We start from the raw sequence: 20,277 nt of genomic DNA on the forward strand, positions 1-20,277 counted from the left end.
GTCTCATAACAGCTGCTTTGAACAATTTCTAACTTTCATCCAGACAATCGTGTGTCACCAGCTTTTAAAGGGGGTTCCTGGTAGATTAGAATCATATGGCTCGGTATAAAAGCGGGGAATCTAGGACAGATACCACCCCTTCCCTCCAGCATTTTCCTTTTCCTGTTTTCATTCCCTTTTAAGAAGCTAATACTGCAGATTTAACTGCCAGTGTGCAGGACTGTCAAGCTTCCTGGTGCATCTCCTAATTTCATCTTTGTGAGAACGAATGACTTCAACTCTTTCTGCTAGTTTCTTACCTCTGTATCCGGTCATTGCAATATACATTTACAAAGTTAAAGCTTCCAGATACTAGCTATTCTGCATTAGAAATAATTCAAACACCACGCCTGTCTTCATCAATGGGTCGGTGGTGGAGTTAACAACTTCAAGTTCCTGGGCCTTCATATCTCTGAGGATCTGTCCTGGACCCAGCACATTGATGCAATCTTAAAGGAAGCCCATTAATGCCTCTACTTCCTTAGAAGATTGAGGAGATTCAGCATGCCAACAAATACTCTATTGAACCTCATCAGGCGTGTGGTAGAGAGCATATTGACTGGTTGCATCATGCCTGGTTCGGCAACTCGAACGCCCAGGCACGAAGGAAATTTTAAAACGTGGTGAACACTGCCCGGTCCATCACACAAACCGATCTCCCCACTTTTGAAAACAGTAATGTCCAGGTTCAGGAACAGCTTCTTGCCAACAACCATCAGGCTATTGAACACTACAAACTCCAACGAAACTCTGAACTACTAGATGCCCAGCATGCACTAAGAAATTTGGGCTTCGTTTTCTTTGTACTAAATTGTTTTTAAATTTATTGAACATTTGTTTGTTCATTCTATTTTCTATTAAGTACTGTATTTACAAACCTGTTGTGCTACATCTGCAAGTAAGAATTTCATTCATAGAAAGAACTGTCTCCATGTTGCAATACTCTTGTGAAATTGAGCGAGGTGAGGCAGAGGTAGGCTAGCCTGGATCTAACTGAATTGCTGGATTTTGAGGGAACTGCAGACCCCACCACACCACATTCAGAGATCCCCCACCTGAAACAGGATATGGAATTTCTTGTAACAATCTACCCCCCCTCCCCCCCCCCCCTTGTGCCTCACTACTAGTACTTGTCCTCTAGTCCTCCCTTTTGTTCCTCTCTTCATGTGGAGTCTGACTTATTTCCAAGCTTTATCCTTCACATTTACACGTCGCTGGAATCCAGCAGAGGGTGGTTGAGGCCAGTTCATTGGCTATATTTAAGAGGGAGTTAGATGTGGCCCTTGTGGCTAAAGGGATCATGGGGTATGGAGAGAAGGCAGGTACAGGATACTGAGTTGGATGATCAGCCATGATCATATTGAATGGCGGTGCAGGCTCGAAGGGCCGAATGGCCTACTCCTGCACCTATTTTCTATGTTTCTATGCCATGAAGATGCATTCATTAAGTTGGCCCAGCCAAAGGGTATCGCAAGTACAAATTCTGTTGGAAGTTCCAGCAAAAATAAATTGATTTTTTTGCTTGAAGTCTAACATTAACTCCTCATAACCAAGTTGTTTCATAAAGGAAGGCAGGGAATATGCACTAACCACTACCTCCTAGCTTTTTGACAAAGATTCATTGGACCAGATGTGCAGGAAGGAACTGGTTTAAGACTGAGGAAGGGTCTCCACCCAAAACGTCACCTATTCATTTTCTGCTGAGATGCTGTTTGATGCATTCAATTAGATCCAGGCTGGTTACTCCAGCTTTTTGTGTCTATAATTGGGCCAGAACCTGCTGTGCAGGATTCCTTTGCGATATTTTCAACCAACAAAGGCATATTTGAAAGCAAACACACTTGTTGTGAAATAAAACAACAGAATGGGTCTAAATGTAGTAAGAAAAAACTGCAGATGCTGGTTAAATCAATATATTAGCACAGTGGAGCAGAAGTGACTAATACAGATTATAAATGAAATAGATGATTCATGCACAAGAGAGGAGGAAGTGAAATGCCATTTCATGTAATTTGAGTGTCCAGGAATATGCACGCTCAGGTTTATATTTTGATACCAGCTGAGGGCTGATAAGTTTCAGTAAGAGACACAAAAGTCTAGATATTATAGTGTTTCAACATTGAGAGACATATTTATTCTGCATTAAATTATTTTTGTTAATATACATTCTCTCCCCGACCCACCCTCCCACGCTACCACCACCCAAAAATAATTGGTCAAGTTCATTGAATAATAGTACCATTGTTCCTGGGTTGCCAACCCTGATGTGTTGTGCTCCTGGGAGGATTCATCACAACCTCCCAGAGTAAACCACCTGACCCCTTGCTCCTTCTGGCACGCTGCCTTCTCAGTCCCGTGTTCCATTTTCTCCAACTAATAAGCATTCAAAGAAAATGATAAAATACAATTGTGCCTTACTACTGCCATGATTTTCTCTTTAATTTCCTTACAGTCGTGCCCTGGGGTGAAAGAGAGTGAATTCCAAGCGGCTCCGAGACAACCAAGGATAGCTGGCAGCCCTTCAGCTTCCAAAAGCTTTCAGAGCTGCACTGATCCATTGATGCAGCCAGTTCCAAAAGCTTTCAGGATGCAGGGGGAGAAGGAGCATTGGCCGTCCTACTGCATAGGTAACCCAATGAAGGAGTAAAGAATGCTGCCAATACAGCTGCTCACTTAATAGCAAATTTTGAACTTTGAGATCCCATAAATCAGACTTAAGAGTGGACATGTAACTGACTGCATAACTTGGAGCCGGCACCTTTTACCCAATACACCAACGAATCCATGGCACACCAGCACTACCGAAGCTTTTAAAGTATAACAAGTTATAATTTAGAGTCAATTTCTAAGTTTATCTTACAAAAGATAAATATTCTGCACATAGATTTAGGAGAAGGAATACATAAAATGGTATACTCTCAAAACTGCAGTTTAAATTATCTTCCAAACAGTTTGAAGATGAGCTATAAACTCACTGCTCCTGGCATCAATATATAATTGAATGACCTCTATAACTTCAGCAAAGGGATACCCGTTAATCTTTATCCCCATTGTAGGAGCTTTGAGCATTCAAGATAAATTTTTTTTTTAAATAGGATCCACCTTCAAACTGAAACTTCCCTTTGGGAAGTGTGTACTTTTTTTGTTTTATTTCGTACCATCCCCTATTCACAAGCAAGAAATGGATTCCTAGCAGAGAGACAGCTCAGGACTTTCCTGATACAATCCTTCATACATAGTGATAGGCAGGAGGCAGGGTCCAGTTTCACAGGGTAAAGAGGGATTCTTCTGTCTTTTCCTGCTTCTTCTTTTTGGACGAACTAACGGTGCCAGGGGCCTCTGTAGGTGGTGAGGGTAAAGTCGGCAGATGCTCCGCTGCTTTCGCTCGCTCCTCCAGGAACTTATCAAATTCTAGAAGAAATATAATATTTAGAAAAAATTGTCATTTGCGCAAAACACGTTTCTTTAAGATCATTCCTTCAATTGAGAACTAGACCCGTTTTTGGGAAGGAAAATGGTTCTTTTTGGTGCAATTTTCCAATTTAGAGCCTAGTTTCAGTCAGTTTCAATAATAATTAAAAAATCAAAACAAATTGAAAAAATAAATTCAAGCAAAATCAGGCAAATCATATACAGAGGAAACCTCACCAAAAAAATCACTTGAAGGATAGAGAGATTGCAAGAACAAATAGCCTAAAAATTAACATGTTGTTTTGAAAGTCAGGATGACTGATTTGAAAGGAAAGGAGGGATTGAAAGTGAATTATATTTTCCAGAGGGAAATTGAAGATGAAAAATCATTCAAGGGGTTTTGGAGTTTAATATTTCTTCTTGTGGAGAGTTTGGACATAATGGTAAGGTTCTCCCATATCCTATCTAGAAAACGGAGGTGGTTTGACATTGTGACCAAGGTGGGGGAAATGGTGCACAAACCTGATTACTTGCAAGAGTTGAGACAGCTCAATGGGTTTACAAAGACAGCAGGAAAAGCGAACCACACTCAGATTTGTCCGCATGGCGACTCTGAACTCAGGTGAACATCATTCAAGCATATTAAAAAAAAACCCAAAGAGTGTTTCAATTTTGATGAGGGTTTATCTGAGAGAGGATCATAACTAACGAGAGAATTTAAGGATAATGTACTTTATTCACCGTTCATTGGAGACCACTGGATGAGATGCCTTGTGACAAATGTGGGGGAAAGAATAATTTCATGAGAATTCCAATACTATGCTGAATAAAAGCTGACAGGATTGATCAGTGATCATCGCTATAATGTGACCACAAAACCGCCGTACATGGTATAAATTTAAAATAAATATCCCTAAGTTTTCAATTTAGAGCAAAGAATCAAACTCAGAGATTGAAACGAACAGGGCTCAGAAATTGGCCAATAATTCATGTGACATTTACAATACTTAGAAATGAATATCATACATGAAGAAATATAAAAGGTAGAATATATAAAACTACACATTCAGATAAACTGTTGTAATTATTAATGGGAAAATGGGAGCAGAAAAAAAATATTACCTTCGCTTGTTACTCCTTCAGAATCATTGCTCAGTTCACCTTTCTAAAATTACAGAGAGGATTTGAGTCATTCCTGGTTAGAATTCTCTTCTTTTGATTTCAACTAAAATTGCATCTAACTCTTTGCAATAACAAGCAGAATTAATACATATACTTGATTCACTGACAGCCTTTATTAATGAAGTGTCCAAATAAAAAGATACCTTACTTTAACGTATAGCTATTGTCACCTCTAATGAATGTCTTTACAGAATCCAGTATTAAAATTTGAATTCACTCCTAAATGGCTAGATTCAAATACTGATCAATACTAAAAATTATACCCACCCCGGCACAATTTTCACTGATCGATTGGTGCTTTAACACAGGGCGGATGCAGTGGCAAAACATAGTATTGTTGATTCAAATCCTGTGTCTTGATCGGAATCGAGTGCAAAGTAAATCCTTTTCTCCAAATTTATCAAACTTCAGTAAACAAAAAATTCTGGCCACTTTTTCAAGGCAGGTTAACAGTCGGTGACTCATCCAATCCTCCCAGTCACCAAAGGTCTCCCTCCTTGGAACATCGCAGATTGAAGCTTAACATTACCTCAACACAAGAACAGGCATCATTTATAATCTTCCTGAAAACAAAACCTCATTTTGTGACTGATAAAGGAATTACACATGTGTAAGAAGGAACTGCAGATGCTGGTTTAAATCAAAGACAGACACAAAAAGCTAGAGTAACTCAGCGAGACAGGCAGCATCTCTGGAGAGAAGGAATGGGTGACGTTTCGAGTCAAGACCCTTCTTCAGAATGACACACCTCTGTCCTCTTCAAGCTGCATTTGTTTGGTTAGAGCCTCGTTGTTATAGTGTTGGAGAAAGTCTGTCAGAAGGACTAAGCACTAAATAATTGAAAATACACAATCCTGGTGTCCTTGTAGTGTAATCAGTTGCACAAACTGAAGTCACACCTTGGGTAATGGAAACAACTGTATGCCAGTGAGCCAAACACGAGGTACTGTATTACAGAGCACAACAGTGATAATGTGTTGCTTATCTGTGCCAACTTTTAAAAACTATCTAGTTAGTCCCCCTCCTTTGCTCTTATCGTATGACCTTATTTTTCCAATGGTGTTTGAAAAAATACCTAATCCGAGAAGAAATTTTGAAATAACGAAGCTGATTTTCCTTCACTACCACACCACCTCTGACATCCTGAGATACTCAGTTCCCATTTCCCCACCATAACCACCAATACAGCCAGGGCTCATCTCCTCTCGACATACAGCCAGAAATTGGTTCCTTGTGCCATCGCCATCCAATCCTCAGCTCCCTTCCACTCACACTATCAACCACCCCCCTCTCATCACCCATGCACCCAGGTTCCATCCTTCCCTCCCTCCCTCCCTCTCTCATAGCTACTTGACCCTGCCCTGATCACTGGCACACACAGCACTCCTCGCTCTGCCCCCTGCCAGCCAGACTGACACAGCTATCGGTTCCCTTATTCATGTCTCGTTTTCAACTATCACACATCAGAATGCAGTTTCAGTAATTAATAACATTTCTCACTTTTACTTACCAGATTAGGGCAATCACAGGACACACAAGAAAAATACCGTGACAAGTGGTGTTCGTACATGGGGAGTGCCAATAGCAACTCTTAGAATGGACAGAGAACATTTGGTAGAGGGGAAAGAGATCGGATTACATGCAGGAACAAAGGTCGTTTTCTGCAGAGCGCAGTGTTTGCCTGAAGACTGAATCTTGGCTGGGACTCAGCATGTCCAACATCTTATAAATGCATTGGAGGAACAGAAACTTGAAACAGCCATCTGCTACCAAACCTCAAACGATAAATCATAAAAGTGGCTTCACCATCAGAAGCTCAGGGCAGTATCTGGGAGTGTGAAGATCCCAGATGGTCTGGATAATTCACTCATAAGAAAGCACAGCCTCCCTCTCTCTTCACGACTTGTCCCTGATGGAGGCTAGTGTGTGGCAACAATCGGTTTTGTGGAATAAATGTCATTTGTTGAGTCTTTTTCAGTGTCCACAACTGGGAGAGAATCCTCCTATCCCTGGAGCAGAGCCACGCTTGCATTCAGTCCTAGGCAGTGCCCGCTCTTGCACCATGAGGTAGGATGAAGAGTTTGCAGTGGGGCGCAATGCATTTCTCCCCCAAAACCTGCTGGTGCCACACACTAATCTCTATGCCCCATGGAAACCTGCTAGATTGAAGAGTCACTGTCGTGTACAATCCGAGTATCCAGTTTCCGAAACTCCTTTTGTTTCACCGGCAGGTTATTCGGCTCTTTCAAGTTTTATTCAGTGCTTGGCGAATGTCGGTTTGTATGGGGTTCACTTTTTTACAATCACTTCTGCATTTTCCAAGAATTCCCTTTGCTTGGGCTTCAAGAACATTGCAAAGATTAGAACTCTCCACATTTCAGTGGCGACCAGGTTCAGGGGATTAGCAGTCAACTCCATGTTTAAGGACAAACAATGGGCAAAAAACACAACAAATCCTTCTTCGATACTGGATAAAGGCACCTGACTTTTTTTCATTTTAAATCTGAAAAAGTACTGATCTCAATTGTGGTTAAAACCAATTTGTCAATGTATATCCTACTTTGACATAAATGAACTTCACGTTCCTATGTATGGCACTGGTGTACCCTATGTTGATTCTGTAAATGCAAGACTAGTAGAAATCTTGCCCAGCACCAGTTGACATGGAGAGGAAGCAAGGCATTTGCCACTGATAGTCGTGCCAAATATTCTGGCTGCGGGAAGAGCAATCAATACAAACACAGACCAGGACCTTACTAGTCTGCACCGTGGACAGCAATCATTAGGCTGTTTGGGACGAACACTGACTACAGCCGTGCCTGTGCATTGAATCAACACCCAGATCCGTACCCGAGCTATAACATGACATGACTCCAACAAGTCTCATCAATGTACATGCCCGGAGAAGTGAAGAGATGGGGAAAATGCAGAAGACAAGAATCTCTAGTCATGGTGGGAAATATTGTTCAGTCCAAACACTCTTTTCTCCTCTAAACAATTTCCAAGCACCAATGCGTTTACAGAACCTGTAAATTTAAATTCCATTGAATGAAAAGTGCAGAACAAAACCCAAATATCTCACCACATCTGTGGACAGCCACTGTTCAATGTCATCCATTAGATTGGCCTGAGTGACTGGAATCTGTTACACAAAGGGGAAGGGCACGAGGAAGTTAAACCAAGCTAAATGATTGAAAATTAAATTAAAAAAAACAAAATCCACATGTAAGCAAGATACAAAATTCATTGAAATTAGTTTATGCTTCATCTGGTTCAATTGCATCTGCCATCAAATAATTTGGAAATGGGCATTTTTAACCATGGCTAAAGAACCCCTTGTAAAGCTGGTGGGTTCCAAAGAATTTTCTATCTTGCTTTCCAAAATAAATTACAATTGATTTCACTGAACAGAAACATATGCACCAGATTGACCATAATATTCTAAAATAAATATCAAATTAAAAGAAAATCAATTGGAGAAAAGGGCCGGCTGGGAAGAGAAGGTGATAATGAGATTGTCTAGGTTTTAAGACAATTTTTTTCGGGATGTAGGAAGAATTCAGTTAACCATACTCAACATGGTTACTCATACACCACCTTCTCTTTCCACCACTAGATGGCCATCTTTGCAGAAGTCACACCTACCATTTCAGGCAAATAGATCCAATGCCAAAAGCTGCAAGACTGATGCTTCCCCCATCTTACCATTGCTGGCTCCACTCATCATCACATAGGACTGAAACTCACCTGAAGAATGGATTTTTGAGCAATTGGTCACTTAGGAATCCTCAAAAGCAGTCACACCGAGCAAAACCAGTCGATTGCACAAACACTGTTGGACCATACAGCAGGCACCCACAAGAAAACGTATAACATGTGGTCTCGGTTGGACCAAATGACCAGGTGTGCATCACACAGAACCAGTCGTGGACATGCATCAACATAAAGAACTGAGACTGAGCACTTAGGTAGGGATACAAAACTTTGTCAGCCACAATCAGAGCTGTGGTTAGAATGGTTAAAGTGCAATGCTCCTCTTGGACACACCTTTATCATCAAACCTTAGGGCAGAAATACCACTAAAAGCTGTGGACTTTTCATGCTGAATACAGTTCTGTAGACTATTTTATATTGTGCATCCATGGCCATTGGAATTTGGACTGAGACTTCAACTCAAACCACATCGGACCTGGCTAACTAAAAAATATCCTTATCTGCTATCCCTGCAGTTCTAACATCGCATAGCATAGCAATATTTTAAGTTATTCTGGACATTATATGCCTTGAAAATATACTTTCATAACGGTATGTTTTGCCTTGGTGGAGGGGGATCAATGGATAGCAGTTTCCAGGGACCAGTGTACAATCCTCACATCTTCAGTACGTTCATCTCAAAGCAGATGTTTATACTTCAACATCGGGAGGAAAATGGAGAACAGGGGGAGAAAAGACTTTGACTTGATGTTTGTGTGAATTAAATTGGTTGTGTGTCTAGTAGGAATCGTTTGTGTTTGTATGGCTGTAGAAACTCACCTCGCTGAGGTTCAAATGACAATAAAATATTGTATTGTATTGTATACACATACATTCATCAGTTGTAGTAATGGCTCTGAAATCTAAAACGACCTCCAGAAGGATTGACTTACAGCTTTGATGTTGACAGCAGCCCAGATGCATAAAGCCCCACGCTGTGCAGATTACATTCCAAAACCCGCTTGTAAAAGCTTGACATTTCACAAATTGCCAGCACGAGTTCATTATCTATCTGAGAGTCAGTCACTTCCTCGTGAATGCCCAACAATGATCCAGAGTTTGCATTGGAGGTTTGCAAGTACATAGTATCATCATCACTTTGGTTTAAATTAAAGGGCTGCTGGAATAAACAAGTTCCCAGTAAAGCAAAGTAAAATCAAGTTTGTTTCAAATTCTTGAGGAAAAAAACCCCAACACCCAACATGTACTGAATTCAGAGTTACAAGACCCCAGGACACAGAGAGTATTGAGACATTCACTTGCCTGGATGAACACAGTTAGCAATAATCAGATCCCATCAACAAATTACTTTTTATTTTTTGATGAGGAGAAGCTTTTGACAAGCAAAACCAATTTAAGAGGTAGGAGAATTCAGATTCATCAATATTTGTCAGAAAATATAAAATGGTGGTGTATTTATGGTGTGGTAGTTTAAAATGAAAATAATTAAACAGAATGCTTCAAATGAATTATTTTCTTCATGGAGAAGTTAAGGGCAAATATGAAGCAGAGGGGAAAGGGGAAAACCAGGCAAGGCCCCTGATCCAAGCTGTTATGAAATGACCCGCAGTGTTCAACTTTGGTGAGATAGACTCCCATTTCTCTCAATTGTCTTCAGATGCACAGTCAGCAAGGAAAATACTCTGCAAGTCAATGTGAGGTGATACAAATTGTATTGGGGATGCCAGGTGATTGGACCAAAGGTCTGTGTTGACCTTTCTTCATTCCCCCATTTCACATGTGTCTATCAATGTGACTCGGCCCTCCTCTTGTAACTGAAAACCCATAAACTAGATAAATATGAATGAGAAAAGGATCAGTTAGGCCAATGGTGACAGATGAAGAGTAGGAAGAGACTCCCATATTTAGTTTAGTTTTGAGATACAATGTGGAAACAGGCCCTTTGGCACACTGAGTCCTCGCCGACCACCGATCCCCGCACACTAATGCCATCTTGCACACACTAGGGGCAATTTACAATTATACCAAGCCATTTAACCCCACAAACCTGTACGTCTTTGGAGTGTGGGAGGCAAACTGGAGATCCTGTAGAAAACCAACGCAGGTCACGGGGAGAACGTATAAAATCCCTACAGACAAGCACCCATAGTCGGGTGAACCCGGGTCTGTGGCGCCGTCTCTACCGCTGTGCCACCATGCCTCCCAATAAAACCCAGCATGGTTGAGTTGGGCTGACTGACTACTCCCAAGTAGTGAATACTAACTTGTGAAATTCATCCAAGTCCTGATGGTGCCCGACCAGGATGTTTTTTGTTTCGCATGAGAAAGAGAACCAAACCTGGATCTCAGATTAGAACTGAAGGGTAGTTGTAATGGAGAGGGCAAGAAAGAAGAGACGTTGATTTGTTCTGTAGTGTTCCGCAATTCCTTTGAAATGCTGCAAAACACGAAGCTACAGCAGCAGATTAAAGACATACTGGTGTCACCCAAGGCAAGCTCGTTCCCCAACACTGCCTGCAACATCACCACGTTAGCCCACAGTTAGAGGCCCTGAGGAGTCACAGCAGATCCACCGCATGGTGAGCTCTCACCATTCCTTGGCTGAACATCCAGTTATCTATTGTTGTTTTTTCTTTCAATATATTCTCCATCTATTTCAGAAGAATCGTTCAGTTAAAAGAAGGTTAACACAACGGCCGTATAAGACTCCAGTTAACTCACCCACATGGTCTCAGAGTTCCTTGCAATCTTTAAAAAAAAAGTAATCTCTGAGCCATGTTAGCCCGAGTGATTGGAGTTGTCGATTTAGCTCATCTCAGCGATAGATGCACTGAAATTCATTGCAGACTTTTGATAAGTTAAAGACGAAGGAATGGAAACAAAATCAATCAGGATATGTACCCCCAGCTGCTAAACAATGACCACAACTAAAACCTCATTTGGTCAATGTATTGGCATTGGCTGCGATTTTCTCAACTGATGGATGAGACAAATAGGATTTAGTAGCCATCCTAGACACTGCCCATGCTGTAGACCTGCTGGAAGAACTCAGTAAGTCGAGCAGCATCTGTGGAAATGGACAGTCAATGTTTTGGGTCAGATGAAGGGTTTTGATCCAAAATGTCGACAGTCCATTTCCCACCACGGATGCTGCTTGATCTGCTGAGTTTCTCCAGCAGTTAGTTGCTTAGGACTCAATGGTGTCACTTGGCCTAAACATCTGAGGCAAGAATCTATCCTGAAATGGGCCAAGTAGGCAGTCACGTCTTTAAGAAAGAACACTGGAAAATAATACAAAAACATGAATCAAACCAGTTGCACATCCTTCTGCTTCCTGAGGCCCATAATCAAAGTCACACTGTCTTGTTGCTCCATGTTGGGATGCATCACAGCTTGGTTTGGCAACTACTCTTCTCAAGACCACAAGAAATGTCAGTTATGGATGAAGTCCTGTCCATCATGCAAACCAACCTCTGCCTCTATCGATATCATTGACACCACATTCCATGGGAAAGCAGCCAATGTAATCAAGGACCACTCACGGCCCAGCCATTCTCTGTTCTCTCCTCTCCCGCTTGAAAGTACACACCACCAGATTCAAGAAATCCTATTCCCTGCTGTTATCAGACTCTTCAATGGACCTCCAATAACCTCAGGATGTATTCCCAATCTCCCAATCTACCTCATTGCAGCTCTTGCACTTTTTTATCTGCACTTTCTCTGGAACAGTAACATTATATTCTGCTTTTCGTTACATTTCTCTTCTTGCACTACCTGTTGTATGTGTGCATGGATGGATGGTATGATTTTCTTGGATAGTATGCAGAACAAAATTTTGCATTGTGCCTAGGAACACATGACAATAATAAACCAATACCCTTATGTCGCCAGTCAGATAACATAAGTTTAGAGCTTCAATCCTCGTGTTTAAGATTTGGACGTCTTTCCCTAATCCCCTCTGCCCTCTCTTCCTTAGTACACGAGATCAAACCCAGTTACAAATGTTTTACAGAATGTACAAACTCCGTACAGAACCCATAGTCAGGATCAAACCCTAGTCTCTGGTGCTATAAGGCAGCAATTCTACCACTGCACCACTCAAACGATTTCATGAGTTTGTTGAAAACCTGCAGGGAATAAAACAAACTCTGCCTACCTCTCAACCTATCCCCCAAACCTTAAGATGTTGCCCATAAATTTCAATAAATGCAAAATGAACATATTGTAAATTCTACACTTATCCTGCATTAGTTACAAAACGCTTTTAATGAAAAAGTAACAGGATGAGGCAAGAGGTTAGTATTTACATATTTTCAGGCACTGGAAAGGGAACTGGTGTCAAGTGAGATCACCATGACTTTCCACTTCCTCATACACCCTGCACAAAGTGAGATCACCGTCATCAGGAAGAATGGAGATGACTGGGTAGATCTCCTGTTGATCGTGTCTGAAGACAACAGTGCAGAAAGTAAACAAGTTTCATAAGTCTTTTGTTAAAATAACCAGTTGTGTTTTACTGGATTTCGGTGTCGTGTATAGAGCCTCTAAAAATCAACTCTGTAGAACATGATTCTTAAATAAATTGCTTAAAACATTTGATGACAGTTTGTAGCGGTTCCCATCTTATCTCAAACTCATTGGGTTTAGTTTATTTGGAAATATAGCATGGAAACAGGCCCTTTGGCCCACCAAGTCCATGCTCACCCCTTCACACTAGTTCTACTTTCTCAGTTACTTCCGACATAGTAGCGGCAATTTACATAGGCCAATTAACCGACAAACCTGCATGTCTTTGAAATGTGGGTGGAAACCAGATCACCCGGAGGAAACCCACATGGCCACAGGTAGAATGTGCAAACTCCCGCAGACAGCACCTGAGCTCAGCGTAAAACCTGGGTCGCTGGTGCTGTGAGGCCCCATTGTAGTGGTGTCAATCGCCATTGCTTGCACAACAACACATTAGTACGAGGGATATACATCGTCTTAGAGTCAGTCAGACCCAAATCCCATCTTTCACAGACACCATGTTTTGCTTCTCCATCTACTTCAAGAATAACTTTAGTCAGATAGTTCTAACAATATATTTAGAAAATAATCTGAATACACAAAGTCGAATAACTTTGTTTTTGAAAAGCAGATTCCTTTTAAAGAATGAGTAAGAAAGAACTGCAAATGCTTGTTTAAATCGAAGGTTGACATAAAATGCTGGAGTAACTCAGCAGGCGAGGCAGCATTTTGAAGGGTCTCGACCCGAAACGTCGCCCATTCCTTCTATCCAGAGATGCTGCCTCATCCGCAGAGTTACTCCAACATTTTGCGTCTACTTTCCTTTTTAAGAAAATATCCCATTGGTGCTGATGACCGTAAACTTGCATTGGGAGGTCAATCACAAACAACAAACAAATCCACAAACTAGCGAAAAGCCCATGTTAAGCAAAGTCATGTTAAATGTGAATGACCATGTGCAAGAAATATGCCCAAGCAAATACTCACTGCTCCAGTGTTCTGTTGGCGGGTATCCAATGCTCCTGCCAATCCTTCAATTGCCTGCGGTTCTTCATATTTTACACTGAAACAGAGATGACATCCTCCTGTTACCAGCGCCCCATCCATATTTAAACTCCACACCCAAAGACTGCAAGGAATAGTTGACATGCACAATAGATTATACTGAAGAGAGAAGGGCAGGAGCTCGTAAGCAACAAGCTCTCTTAAACTCATTGTAACGACAGCTTCATCCCTGCAACTCAGCCGCTGCGCCAACGTGCCAGCTTCCAAAATTCACCTCCAAAAAGGGTGACTCCTTGTTCCAGATTCTTCAACAAGAAGAAACATCTTCTTCACATTCACCCAGCCATGACCTCCGAGGATCTTGGTGTCAATCAAGTCCCCACATTCTTCTAAACACCAGCAGATAGCCTTTCTTCATAAGAAAACCCCATCCATTCCAGATATTAGTCCAGTCAACCTTTTTCAGAAGGAACACACAAAATGCTGGAGTAACTCAGCGGGACTGGCAGCATCTCTGAAGAGACGGAATGGGTAACTTTTCGGGTCGGGAACTTTTTTCAGACTTCAGACTTTTTCAGAAATGTTTCTGCCGTATTAACTTTCTTCCATCAGGGAACCAGCACTCTACATATCAATGGTCTGAAGAAGTGAAGCATATTCTCCCTACTTTAGCGTTTAATTCCCCTTGCAATCAACTGACAACACTCTATCAGCGCTCCAAATGACTCACTGCCATTTGCAAATCATGCACTCGGATACCCAAATCCCTCTACATCTCACTGCTCTACAATCTCCCACCATTTCAGACTCACCTGATTAAGCAACAGAAATAATCCTGGATTTAGATCAAAACCACTGCTGCAGTTTGAAGAGAATTGCGCCAGGTTTTACAAAAGAAGATTTTGAAGAAATGTCCCAATCAAATCCATTCAGCTCATCCCAGTCGAGTTGAAATGAGTTGCTCTGCCTAATTTGCGGTCAAACTTTTCAAAAAAATGGGGGTCGGTGAATGGACCACTGTAAACAATAGCCTCAATGATAAAGTACAGTACAACAATCAGAAAACTGATGATGAAAAATGGTAAGAAGGGCTTCAGGTGTTTCAAGTCCATCTCAGAAGCTAACGACTAACCACTACTTTGCAAACCAAAGAACAACTTTCTCAGAAGGGGCTTGAAGTAAAAATAGAACGCGTCTGAAAATAGTCCCAGCGTGTGTACACAGATTAAATTCAGAGAACTTGCAACTTGTTTGAAAATGACGTCTCCAGATAATTAATGTGGACACTAAAACTGCTTCATCGGCTACTACTGTTTAGCGTGGGATTACATTTTTATTCACAACAGAGCAATTTCTTCTTTTGTGAATCATTCTTAAGGTGCAAGTGTTGCGAAGGACAGTAGGACAGCCATATAAAGCCAAGGAATCTCTCAAATCTTACTGAGAGCAGCCAGGATCTGGACATAACAAATGACTTGCGAGACACACTTTCCTTAGTCATACCTTGAACGACCAGCATGGACATCTTGTCCTAAATTACTCACTCAAGCATTTTGGAAAGAATAGAATAGCTAGAGAAGCATAAGCAAAGAGCAGTCGCTCGTAGCTCAGGAATATCGCAGAGAATGGCAGAGTTAGAAGGTCAACACACAATCCCAAGCATTAGTGTATATCTCATCCCTTTTAAGCAATGTTGATACAACGATGGGGTGGGGTAGAGAAGAGTCTTAAGGGCCTGTCTCACTAGCGCTTCATGCAGGTGATGCGCGAAGATTTTGTGAATCCCAAAATCCTGGGGCGCCGCGCCTGACCGCACGTTACTGCCTACGCCTGCACGCCTCACCATGCGCACGTCGTGACGCGTAAACGATGCCGCGTAAATTACGCGCAAATGACGCCAATGTGGGACAGGCCCTTGAATGTTCACATCTCTGAACAAAACAATGCTCAGTATTACTCCAGAACAGCTGCTCTCCAATTTGAAGTTTGACATTTCGTGCTGTTCCTGATTTTTTTTGGTTTCCTCTCACACTAGATATGAACAAATGTAATCACGTAGCTTCTGATTACTTTGGATTGTGTCTTCATCTTTACTAGAAGGGCTCCAAGCCAAAGGATGGCACAGTGATGCAGCTGGCTCACACGCCAGTGACCCGGGTTCAACCCTGACCTTGGGTGCTGTGTGTGTGGAATTTTCCCATTCGCCCGGTGACCACATAGAATTCGCATAGCTCCACCAGTTTCCTTCCACATCCCAAAGATATGAGGGCTTGTAAGTTAATTGGCCTCGGTAAAATTACTCCAAATGTGTATAGCGGGTGGATGAGTAAGTGACATAACATACAACTATTGTGAAAGGATGATTGATGGTCGGCGGACCGAAGGGCCTATTCCATGCTGTATCTTTAAACTAAACCAAACAGGACGTTTGACGACGATAACTTCTTCAGGGCCAGATTCTTGGCCACCAACACAAATTCTCTAATGGCAGCACTATGAATTAACATACGATCCTTAGCCAGCAGCTGTTGTGTCCTAGCTTGATTTTAAGCCACCTTCTTATCTGGTTAATTGTGAATAGTCGCTGCTCAAATGACAAAGACTAACGACATGAAAACAAGCCGCACGGATCAGAAAAGACCCCTAGATCTGGCAATTCTTACAAAACGGGAAAATTAGCATATTTTGTCCCTCTGGTATTTGAGGCCTCAACCAAGTAATTTATTTTAGAATGGAATAGAAAATGGATTGAGGAAATGTCCCGCTTCTGCCCCCCCCCCCCCCCCATTCACATTTACTCAGATCAACATAAAAAAATTATTTCACCCCAGTTGTTACAAACAAAATCAAAGTGCAAAGCAAAAAGGTTTATATTTTTTAAAAACACCTGATACTGAAGACAAAATCATGCCAGAAAAATGATAATATTTCCTTTATTTATGTGCTGGAATTTGTTGGTGGCATCAAATTTGACGACGTTTGCACTGGTTTATAATTGTGGTGGAGTTGCCTCATTTGAGTTTTGTTGGGCCTGTTCCACTATGTTGATGTTTTTTCCACATGCAGGGAGAGGGGAAGGAATGATTTCTATTTCATTGCAATTCTGACACACATACTCCTTCATTAAACTGCAATGTGGTAAAATGACTCAGCTGCCATCTGACACTGACAGTGGAAATTAAGTCACACCCAAAGATCCAGCTTAGAGGTCATCATACCCTTCATTGTTGGACAACGGCCCTGCTTAGATTACAATGACCAATCTTGTACCAACGTGAAGAATACGACCAGGTTGCACAGACAGCAAGGGCCGAGCTGGGTTGAATTGCATGACCATTACTCAACCAAAGTGCCCCACAGCGTGGGTTTCACGAATGTGCTTATTCAGTGGAAATACTAGCCTGGTCTCGTCAAGCTGATAAGATCTGCTTCACGACAGATGCACAATCCTTGCCTTGTATTGCTCAACACTAACTTAGTCAACAATTTTTGCACCTCGGGAAGCACTCTGGATTTAAGAATGGGAAGTACAAAATGATAGAAAATAAAATTTTCAAAGCAATGGTGTCTTCACGAGCATCAATTAAAACAAACCTTGTAAATTACTCTTCCAACGACAGGATATAAATGCATGTGAAAGTGGGGAAACGTGCCAGATTCTGAAGTTACGTACTTTGGGAGGTCAAATTCCTGCAGAAACTATAGAGTAACCGACAGTGACTCTTGGAATTTTGATGTACAGCGGGACTTGGGAGTACAATTCTATAGTTCCCTGAAAGTGGCCGGATAGAGTGGTGAAAAGGACATTTGAGATGCTTGCCTTCACAAGGTGAGGGATTGAGCACAAGAGCGATATCGGTTCAGTTTAGTTTAGTTCATTATCAGTGAAAAGCTTCTGTCGCGTGCTATCCAGTCAGCAGAAAGGCAATACGTGATTACAATCAAGCCACTTACAGTCTATAGATACATGATAAGGGAATAACGTTAGGTGCAAGGTAATGCCAGCAAAGTCCGATCAAGGATAGCAACAAGGGTCACCAAAGAGGTAAATAGTAGTTCAGCACTTCTCTCTGGTTGTGGTAGAATGATGAGGTAGTTGGGATGTGTCACGTTGCAGTTGTACAAAGCGCCCAGTTTTCAATCAATCAATCAACCTTTATTGTCATCTTGCAAGCAACAGTTGTACAGTGCAAAATGAAAAGACGTTTCCCAGTGAATAGCGGAGCATCGCACATGAAATTTAAAACATTTCACACATAATATCACTAAAAACAATCCAGTCCCTGATGGTAACAGTTTGTGAGTCTGTTCAGTAAATGAGGCTTGGGACATTTGTGCTCCATGCCTTGACACAGTCAGGACACCAGAATAGGTGAGACGTGATGGAATTTCTCCTTACAGCTTGTTGCTGACATTCATGTGGTCATGAGTGCTGGCCAACAGTTCTACACAGGGCCCACAAGCTGAATACTATCCAACCCTTCATTCCTGAAGATCTTTCAGAGCGCAGTCTGAGCCTTGCCTGCCTACAAGTTGAACCTTTGCCCAAACTGCAGCTGCTCTCATCCAAACCCTTATCACTCCATTGGCATTGTCTCCTGTTGACTGCAACAAAAATATCATTCTGGAATTTCATCTCTATCCCATCACTCCAGAATCACCTCAAAAACCCAAGGCAACAGACATCCCATCTAACACCTCCCTCCTTGAAACATCCCCAGTGTTACAATTCCCCACATGTCAAACACTGACCTCTCCAGAGATTCCCAAACCCCTACCCCACCTCTATAAACTCACCTAACATACAATCCACAGTGCAATTTACCCTCAATTTGGGGTTCTTCTGCGATGAGCTAGTAGTGCTCCCACTCCACAGCTCCAGTAACCTGGAGTTTGACCTTCTGTGCCGTTTGTGTGGAGTTTGTGCATTTCCCTGCCACTGGTTCCCTACCATGTGCCAAAAGTGTGCAGTTTGGAAGCTTAAAGGCCACTGTTGAAAAATATAAGCTTGCTCCTCATGTAGGTGGAAGTAGAATTGATGGGATCGTGGCGAGGATAGCCGACAGGGAAGATGGGATTGTTTTGGGAGTAAATGGGATTGTTTTGGGAGTAAATTTACACTCCAATGGGCAGAATAGCTTATTTCTCGGTTCTAAAGAAACATAGTAGTTGAATTCTGGAGTCCTTAAGTCCCAAAAGACTGAAACTCTCTTTTCGGCGACCTGCTGCGACTACGACGGGTGCCGGCAAGTTGCGCGAGTGGGACAGACCCTTCACAAGCACAAATTATAATAATAGCAGATTAGTTGAAATTGTGACATTCTTTTTATATTTTTGGTTTATTGTTTCAGTGACCCCTTCATGAACTGGATATCAAGACTTTCCCAGTTTTCCTTCAGGTATCAGTCCTCTAGTTCTCGGGAATTGCTTCCAAATGAGAATTGTCCAAAATATCTAGCTTTTCCCCCCCCCACTCATTCAGGTGCCCAAGTAGTTGCAGTATACGTTCGGGGTGGGAGATTGCAACCTTCACGTGGTCCACCCTGTTTCAACGAATGCAATCAACCTGGCGTGCACAAACAGAAGATCAAACAGAACAAGTTGTCTTACAACTTTAGGCTGTGCACGCCACACGCAAGAAGGAGAAGTATACGTTCCATTTTAGACTTTACTTTACTACGAATGGCCTACTCCTGCACCTATTTTCTATGTTTCTATTGTTGCATTAGGCAGGAACAAAAAGTTAAGAGAAATATTGAACTTGTAAATCAGTAATAACTTACCTCTTGCGCTGATCAGCCAAGGAATGGCTTCTAGTCTGTGCAAACATGTCAAACTCTTCTTCCGGGGTTTTTGGGTGACTGTTTTCCAATGGCTGCACGCTTCCACTCCCACTTTCTCCTGCAACACCTGAGGATACACACACACACTAACTAACAGCCAGCATAAAACGTCTCAGGCAAAGCAATCATCATCTGCTCTCTGCACCTCAACTACTGAGACTGTGGTGACCCTGTCCCGACAGCGTAGATTGAACAATTTACTATTAATTCTGAAGATGCGCTCCACTCCTGCAGGAGGTTTGTTGGAGGTGAAATGTAATAGTGACTAGTGAAGGTGAAAGGGAATACATGGCTCAACCACTTCACAGTCATATCTTGTGATTTCAGTGAGTTGTAAATTTTGATTTGAGATATACTTTCTAGTTAAGAGTTGGCCGCCAGGCTGGTCTGAACAGGTTACTTTATTCGTGTGGCTGTATGGTGACCACAAATTTCACTGTACCAATCGGTGCATGTGACAATAAATGTCTCTTGTCTCTTGTCTCTTGACTTTGGGATTTCAGAGGCCACTTTGCAGTTACTCAAAACCATCTGATGTTGAGCAATGCATTGTAGGTTTTACTAACTTTGAAACAGA

The 20,277-nt window shown here is 41.9% G+C and overlaps 1 protein-coding gene and 1 long non-coding RNA gene across 4 annotated transcripts in view; one reads left to right on the forward strand and one right to left on the reverse strand.

Annotated features, from left to right (window-relative positions):
- The first annotated feature begins 2,395 nt into the window (after positions 1 to 2,395).
- On the forward strand, positions 2,396 to 7,218 carry LOC129713887 (uncharacterized). The gene is made up of 2 exons (XR_008726287.1): positions 2,396 to 2,666; positions 6,146 to 7,218. It is a non-coding gene; the product is annotated as an uncharacterized LOC129713887 (long non-coding RNA).
- Positions 3,167 to 20,277, reverse strand: part of LOC129713882 (TOM1-like protein 2) — a 40,812-nt gene continuing 23,701 nt past the window's right edge. Inside the window, exons 11-16 of one of the 3 annotated variants that reach the window (XM_055663240.1) lie at positions 19,641 to 19,767; positions 13,840 to 13,915; positions 10,938 to 10,997; positions 7,715 to 7,774; positions 4,573 to 4,615; positions 3,167 to 3,450 (exon numbers count right to left, since the gene is read on the reverse strand). In XM_055663240.1, the coding sequence (XP_055519215.1) occupies positions 3,305 to 3,450; positions 4,573 to 4,615; positions 7,715 to 7,774; positions 10,938 to 10,997; positions 13,840 to 13,915; positions 19,641 to 19,767 (512 nt within the window). In that variant the 3' untranslated portion in view covers positions 3,167 to 3,304. The remainder of the gene's footprint in view (positions 3,451 to 4,572; positions 4,616 to 7,714; positions 7,775 to 10,937; positions 10,998 to 13,839; positions 13,916 to 19,640; positions 19,768 to 20,277) is intronic. The other 2 variants (XM_055663241.1, XM_055663242.1) reach the window with 2 other exon arrangements.

Source organism: Leucoraja erinacea, chromosome 37, assembly GCF_028641065.1.
Source record: "Leucoraja erinacea ecotype New England chromosome 37, Leri_hhj_1, whole genome shotgun sequence".
Classification (NCBI taxonomy): Eukaryota; Metazoa; Chordata; class Chondrichthyes; order Rajiformes; family Rajidae; genus Leucoraja; species Leucoraja erinaceus.